Below are 8,330 nucleotides of genomic sequence, written 5' to 3' on the forward strand. Positions count from 1 at the left end.
GAAAGAGTGAACTGACAGTCCTCAGCTCTCTGTCCTTCTCTTGCTGAGTTACAGCCATTAGTGCTACTATTCTCATTCCAAATGCTGAGGGCACACCTTTGCTTTTATATTAGGGGGAGTAAGGTGAGAGCATCATTTATATTTATTACCCAGGAGGAGAGAGCCAGCTCAAACAAAAAGCCTAGTAAAATAAAATACTCCCCTGCACATGTTTTTACCCCTGGGGAGAGGCTAAAGGAGGAAACATCATATTGTAGATACTTTTTACATTGCTCTGATTCCATAATGATGAAAAATGCCACAAAGTAGAACAGCATAGGGAATGAAACTTGTTTGGCTTGCAGTCAATGTGGAGAATTTGCCAAGGTTGGTATCTTCCTTCTGTGAGGGAAGTTGAATCTGTCTCTTGCTACTGCAACCTGCAATCTGTGACTAGCTGTATCCCAGCTGCTGTCAGATAGTGGTGTCTCAGGAGGGTAGCTTTTTCCCCGCCTCCTGTGTACCCTTTAGCTGAAGTGCTATATCTACACTCCTGCACAGATTTTTCAACAGAAGGCACTCAAACTTTTTTGCTATTGTAATCTATGGTCAAGGTTGTTCAGAGTTCAAAGCCTGTGCTTTGGCATCTTTGAAGAATGGTTTTTGATGTAACTTTGAGCAGAGCCCATGATTAAGTGAAAATGCAGGTGCAGAAATTAAGATGCCTTGAATTGTGACATACTACAAAAACCAAACAAATATTCCAGCAGAACCAGATTGGTATGTAGCACATTTACAGTTAAACAAAATCTGTTCAATAATTACAGGTCAAATGTATTTTGGGCTCCTTCATGACGAAATCTTGCTAATGAATACATCTGCTGAGCACTATATAGAGTCCAAACAAGATGTTCAGACTGTGCTATAAAGTGGTTCTAGCACACTTTTTCCTTCTTTTACAAACCTTTGAGCTTTTTGACAGAATTTCTAAATCTTGATTCAATTGTATCTCAACTACTAAAATCTTCTCTGACTGTCTGGCTATGGCAGTGACCTTTATGACACCTACAGCTTACAGACCAAGAGAGAGGCTTCATAAACTACAGATATCCAAAGTAGGAGTAGCAGTAAGAGCCTCAAAGCAACTGTATTTTAATACTTTTTAAAAAATAAAAATAAAAGACAGCCAAGGAGAGGAAATGAGGGTCTAAAAAAGGTTTGGTTGGGAGGAATGTCTTATTATTGATTTTCACAGTTGCAAATTTGACAGCAAGCCTAAAAATGTGGCTCCATGATACATTTCTCACCAAAACAAACCTATCTCTTCCTTATCATTTTAAAATCTAAATAATTTAATCCATATTAAGATTCTTCAGTGCTTCTGGACCAGGACAGGCCTATTCCAGTCATTAAAGCTAGGAATTCTGCCTACATTTTCAAGAGACATGGAAATATTTAATAGTTGAGGACTTCTTGGAACTGCCTTCTACAGTATTTCAAGTCTTAGTTTTATTATTCAGCTGTGGCCCAATTTGATACAGACTGGGAGTGTTAAGACAATTGCTTTCAGCCACATATATATTTTACATTTGACTATTTTAGTCTGTTTTGCTGCTTAGTAGGACAAATGTTTCTGTCCCTGAAAATACAATTCCCTTTGTTAATATTCCCCCTGGAGACACTCATTTCCTTGAAAAACTCTTTTGTTTGCAGGCAAGATTTTTAGATGACTAAGCAGCTCCTAACTGTGTTGGAGGGGGAGGGATTCCCAAAAGATTGTAGAGGAAGTTCCCATTTAATTCCTCCTGCAAATCTCACCCTGCAGTTCTCTACAGGGGAAACCATATAGTTTTATTGCACAGCTCAAGAGTTTTCTCATTTAATTTCATCCTGTGTTGATTTGCACAGTGTCTCACAAAGCAAACTGACTCTAGCACAGGTCACGTAACCTTTTTCCAAGACCATAGGCTATATCTCCTTCCTTTTACAAGACTAGACATGCTTGGAACCTACACTCATATGATGATCACTTACTGATTGACAGGCTGGCTTCATTTTACTCATGTGGTAAGAGAAGGGTCCCAGACCACCTCTGAATTGCTAGCTACTACCCATACACACACCAGATCTGGTTACCCACCTGCATACCGTTTTCCACCCTTTCATTGCTGCTGGCTCTTTGGAGCAGGCTGCAGGTTGGATTAGTTGTTTTAACAGCAGTAGCCAACCATGGCAATCTTTTCTGGGGATGTCTGTGACTCACCACCCAGCCAAAGTGCAGTATGTGGCAGGTGCAGCTCTGATCATGAACTAGGGAGAGGGTTCTTGTACTTCTGGGAGGGAGCTACTACCATCAAAACCATTCAGCCAGTTCACAGCCAGCTCCCTACCGCATCTAAAAGCTGCTTAGGATAGAGGCCAGCAGGGAGCAGGCCATAAAACAAATCCTGTAAAACAAGTCTAGTCCATGGGCTACACAGTTCACTGTAAGTCTGAACTATAGATACTTATTTTCAAAAGTCCAACCCATTTTTCAGAGTTAACCAGTGGACGTTGCATTACAACTTCAAAGCTCAGGAACTGCATTTTTCTGTGGAGCTTATCAGCTTTTTTGTAGGTTCAGAATCTGGACCCTGCCCTGCGCTGTTTTTTGTTGTTGTTGTTTTGGTTGTTTTGGTTTTCATTGATGGTTTTCTTTTTTTTTTTTTTTTAATGTGTAACATTCTTTAACCCACCAGGGTATAATAACAAATCTCTGTGCAAATGGTTTTGTGATCATGCTCACAAAACAGTCAGCAAAGCTGTATTTAGTGCCTTTCATTTTGTACTTTATTCCTTTCTAAACTGTCAATGGTTGTTCGGAATGTTCAAAGCACATTAAGTTAGATGTGCCCGTGAAAGTAAAAACAAAGGCTTGAAAATGTTATTAAAGATATATAAGACAGTAAGCAGCCTTGGGGCTTAACTCCAAAGCTGTTGGCATGCTGTCAACCTCCCTTATTCAAACGATTGCAAATGGTGTCAAGGAGATGGTTAGAAGGTGGTGATTAAGTGCCTTTTAGGTTATTAGCAAAGTCTGATCAGATTTTTTCAGTCTTGCAGGGTAGCTGAAATGATCAAAAGTGATACCTGGTTTAATACAGTACCACAGGGCTGTGTCCAGTGATTTATCAGCTGAGGAAAAAAACCCGCCCAATAGATAGCTTTTTGTGTACTAAGGCAGCAGGTGGTAAGCAGGATGCCTCAGCCCATATCTGCTGTAAGTGCCTTTAGCTGATGTGGGTCAATGGATAACAAGGTTTTTAAAACACAGCTTTTAATCATGTGGCAATTCCATCTCATAAAAATCACAAGACAGGCAGATTAAGGATGGATTTCACTGACATTTAGAGCTGGTAGTGTTCATAATGTCCTTTTTTTGTGCAGCTGGTTACACCAGTGGAGATTAATTTGGTGAATGGACTTCCCACAGCTACAGTGTCCCATGACAATAAGGTAGTAGCTCTCTCTTGGATGAGACTGATTCTTAGATACAGCTTCAGCTCATGATATACAAACTGAGATGATGATATGATGTTGATGCCAAACAGCTCTGTGCTCCATCATGCACCTACTGAAGTCACAAGTGTTCCAAACAGCCAGCAAAACCAAAGCGTGTGTGTGCTGGAGAGGAAAGATTCCCACATTCCCCTTACTCAGCCCTCCTGTCCCTTCTCTGGTTCTCAGCCCCTTCCTGCACAGTAGGCTGAGAGGGTGCACGCCTTTCTGATCGTGCCCAGCTCAAGTTCTGGGAAGTTCCTAATCCACCCTCATTGCTCCAGAAAATCTCTGTGGGCAGTAATGATCTCCTGATATTGATTAACCCCAGTTCAACTGGGAGACCTCTGTTCTCACTAGTTTGGGACACCTTTCCTTAAAGAAGCCAGCAATCCCATCGCATATTTGAACTGTAGTGGCTGTGTGCCAGCTCAGCACCTATTGTCTGTTTTAGGCCCCAACAGTGTGTTAACAATAACAACAGTGAAGCAGGAGAAGTTAAAACAGTGGTAAACTATGCCTTACTTTCTCTGTATAACTTTCAACAGTGAATCTAGACTGTAATACTCTAAATTTAAATCTTTGAGCCTATTTTTAAGTAAAAAGAGAATTTCCGATAGGTTTTGGTTTTTTTTTTAAGCCCCTCATGACCTTGAGAGCTAATGCTCCGGTTTGTGTAGCTGAAGTAAGATTGTGAGAAAGACAAATAACTTTAAACAAAAATAACAACACGTAAACACATATTGAATGTACTAATGTGAAGAACAAGAATGTGTACTGAACTGAATTTCTCCATGTCACAGAAAGTATTGCTATGCTGGTATGCCAATTAATCATGCAAAAGCTAAACTATTTTGCAAAGCAGTAAGCAATAACTCTGAAAGTTACCTCAAGCCTCATCTCATACAACCAATCCCAAATCTTAAGATAAAAGTAAAGTGGACTTTTCTTTGGGAACTAATTAGTTTTACAGCACTGATGCTTGTTTTGTGATTTTGCTTTTGTTCCCCCCTCTTATAGACAGAAACTCTGCTTCTTCAGGTGGAAAAGAGAAATCTGTGCGACTGTGTAACTGCAAATCTGCTGAACTGAATCCTGGAGGCCAGCTAAGGACTGTCACCTGTTCAGTGGTTTTTAAAAGGCAGCTGTATAAAATACAGCTTTATGGATTTCATGTTGCAAGCATGTATGCCTCAATGTACTGAGGAAATTGGGAGGTTGTGTCTTATGTATTTGTCTGTTCTGTTTGTTGTTTTTTTTTTAAAACAGCATCCTCTTCATATCCACTGGGTTGCCAGTTCAGTAAATCTGTTACTTGATATGAGAGTGGGGGGGAAATTTACCTGCTTTGATTTTTAAATCAGAGTTGTTGAAGTGAAACCCACAAGATAAACATGACCAGCAGTGGTCTAGAGACACTTGCATCTGTTTTTTGTCTCTAAAATGAATATATCTCTGTGGCAACTTACCCAGTTATATCAACACAGGGAGTTGTGGTCTCTGTAGGCTTTGCCTGTGTATTAAAGATGATGGAAGTCCTTTCTGTTTGTTGTCTGTGTTGTGACCACATTCAGGCATGTTGTAGTTCTGTCAGCTGTAATGAGGTAATGAGGAGGTATACATGTGCTGTACTTGAACCAAAACAGTTTATATCTTAGCGCTGAGTTTTCTGGTATCCTGCATAAGAATATTGTCTTCTTTAATTAAAACCTTTAGTTTCTTCCCCTCCTTCCCTGGACACGCCACTCTTAACCCACTGTATCTCTAAATAGCTTTATCTTAGCAGGTCAAATGGGTAGAGGAAAAAAAGGAGAATAAGGACATGACTAGGCAGCCTTGCCAGTTCCAGCTGTACCAAATGCTACCACCAGCAACTGCTCAGCATCACATTGAAGGAAAGTTACGAGCTTTGTGCAGTGCCAAGAAGTTTCTTCATCAGAGTGTTCCTTATTTTACTTAAGGTGAAACACAGTGGTTAGGTCACGCATATTTGGTCCATTCTATGATGGACTGAACTCTGAACATTTTGGTCTTTCCTTGTAGTTGCCTTTGAAAGCTGTTCTTTTTGTTTCACGCATGAAGACAGACTTGTGCACCTGAAAGCTGAGATGATTTTTATCCTCAACTCTACCACTTTATTCTAAGATACGTGTCCATCCACAAGTCTGAATCAGGCTGAGCAGTTTGAGTAGATGCTCTGAGTTTGTTTGATGTGATTTAGAGCCGTATCAAACCACTCCAACAGCGGGGCTGTGGGTGCTAACCTGGCTTGGGGAGTGGATGGGAGGTGGACATCTGAAGGCCAAAACGTCTTCAGCTAAATTTGGAAGAAACTGCCTGCCTGCAGCCTTACTTCTTTAACTAAACTGGTGGGATTTTGCTGGAAGTGGATGAGAGATGAAATATAACTACTGCTCTGCCAGTGCAGCTGTAGGTATTGTAACAAACAGCTGGGGGAGTAGAGGAACATGACAGACAGCCTCAGTGGCTTGCCAAACCTGTCCAGGGCTTGGAAAACCAAGTCCTGCACACTGAGAAGTGCAGCATGCCCTTCTGTATGGGACAAGGACATAGGGCAGCACAGAAGTTCTGAGTGAACTGGAGAGGAGATTCTGCTGTAATTTTTTTCAAATTTCCTCAAGGAACACCTGCGTTGTGTGGTTTTTTTTTTTCCTAAGCCTGTTCACACAGCATGGGAGCACTGGCAGTGCTCATATCTGACTGCTAGGAAAAAGAAGAGAAACTGCAAGCCTCACCTGCAGCTCTGCTCCCAGACAGTGGGAAGGGAGAGCAGCCTTTCACTCATGCGTGGCAGAGCATTTGCTGGACTTCTTGGAGCAAAGCCCTCCTTTGGAGGGCTTCAGCTGATCCTGGCTGTAGCAGAATGGCTTCTCAGAGCTTCTTGGCTTTTCCTGCAATTGGGTCTTCCCAATCTTGTTCTAGCTTGGCTTTGTTCCTCTGCTTTGCTCTGGACCTACCTTGACTCTCCTCTCCAGTGCAACCTCCATTCCCCCTTCTTGTCTGGCATTGCCCTCTCTAGGTGCAGAGATTTCTCGCTGAACTCCTGCCCCTCCCCATCCTGATGACTGCATATAGTCACTGCAAGTGTGGGAGGTGGAGCTGATACTCCTCAGGTTGACAGTCCCTTTAGATCATACTGGCAGCGCTGCGGGAGCAATGAGTGGCACTCCAATTTACCATGGAGTAAGTGAACACGGTGCTGAGCCACACTGCTATCTCATTCCCTGTCCAGTGAAGACACTGTGGGGAAGGGCCTCTTTTTACCTGGGAAGCCAACATTCCCATTGCAGAACTTGGAGGAAGTCCCAGAACAGTTCAAGTGGTGAAAACTTGGCTCCCAAAGCTGAGTTAATCATCTGTGGACTGTCCACCAGGATGCTGTAGGCTCATCAGCTTGTTATACATGTGGACAGGAATCCAGCCATGGTCAGCTGCTGGTTTTGCCAGGCGTTGAGTAATAAGATGTTCTTACACAACTGGAAACACCTGTAGATCTTGATGAATCTTTCCCTTGGTGTCTGCACAGACATTGGCTTGTGCAAAAGAAAATCTGACCATGTGGAAATATTTTCCTTCAGTCATTTTGCTACACTTATACTTTCTGATTCACATTGCCAGAACTGGGGTAGTGAAACACAGGACATAATAGCTGTTGCCCCAAGAGAAAGCAGCAAAGAGGGGCATAGATGGGGAAAAGGGAATAACTTTCTCATTCTCTTCCTTAGAATCTGAAAAATTAAAGATTCTTTTGCAGCAGATCCATTAGAACCAGGAATTTTCCAGTGGAAATTGCTGTATGCTCCTTTAAAGCCCACCTTACCTATTTTCCTTTAGTTGAATGACTGTTCTGTATTACCCCTTGTTCGAAACCACCAAAATAGCAGGAGAGCAGAAGACAGCTAATATGCCACCAGTTCTGAAAAATGATTGGCAGGAGGAATTGCACCCAGCAATCAGAATATCTGTTCTGGGCAAGTGAACAAAAACTTTTGAAGGATTTGAATATGTAAACTCAAGCTTTAATATGACATGGTGACAAGAGTTAAGACCGTTTTTATAGAGCAAAAGAATACAGCAGAACCATATAAACTGCTGACAAAAGCAACCAGGATCATCTGAAGTAATGTACAGACTAGGAGGCTTCAGTCTAGACAGGAGATGACTGAAGAAAGAGATGACAGAAGTTTATAAAACCACGAGTGACCAGAGAATGACTATTTGCTGTCCCTTCCCAAACAAGAGGTGGTGTGCACCGAATGAAACCAGCTGGAGCTGGTCCTCCAGCGAATAGGAGGATGATGCTTTTGACCTACTGCCTGTTTCAGTTGTGGAATTCCTCACTGCAGGATGTTGCTGCTGCTAAAAATTTACATGGGTTTAAAAAGCGGCTGTTCAGACTCATGCCTGAAAATCCTATTGCAAACTGTTAAATATAAAAACACCAACTTTGATTCAGGAGGTCCCTGAACCACAAGTTGTTGCAGGTTAACAGTGTTGTAGGCTACATTGTAGTTGACCCGGGTTTATATTTTTTCCTACTCATTTCTTATTGTTCAGTGCCAAGGATGAGACACTGGCCTCAGAAAGATCTTTGGTGTGATCTGGTGCAGTTGTTCTTGTGTATAGAAATGAGCCTCTTCTCAAATTCGTAAAGCAAACCTCCCTGTGCTCCAGAAAGCCACTCCTTTTTATCCCTTAGAAACAAACACTTTAAGAAAGTCTTGAAGTTCTGGGTTTCCCCATTGCCCGAGGACAGGGCACCATTAAGTAGGCCAGTGGCCCTGCTTCTGCAG

The 8,330-nt window shown here is 42.0% G+C and overlaps 1 protein-coding gene across 1 annotated transcript in view; it reads left to right on the forward strand.

The window, feature by feature from the left end:
• Positions 1-4,800, forward strand: part of LOC104284231 (neuropeptide-like protein C4orf48 homolog) — a 9,559-nt gene extending 4,759 nt beyond the window's left edge. Inside the window, exon 4 of the mRNA XM_009882535.1 lies at positions 4,537-4,800. Coding sequence (XP_009880837.1) covers positions 4,537-4,608 — 72 coding nt within the window. The 3' untranslated portion in view covers positions 4,609-4,800. The remainder of the gene's footprint in view (positions 1-4,536) is intronic.
• The last annotated feature ends 3,530 nt before the right edge of the window (positions 4,801-8,330 follow it).

Source organism: Charadrius vociferus, unplaced genomic scaffold (genome assembly GCF_000708025.1).
Source record: "Charadrius vociferus isolate BGI_N301 unplaced genomic scaffold, ASM70802v2 scaffold213, whole genome shotgun sequence".
In the NCBI taxonomy this organism is placed as follows: domain Eukaryota; kingdom Metazoa; phylum Chordata; class Aves; order Charadriiformes; family Charadriidae; genus Charadrius; species Charadrius vociferus.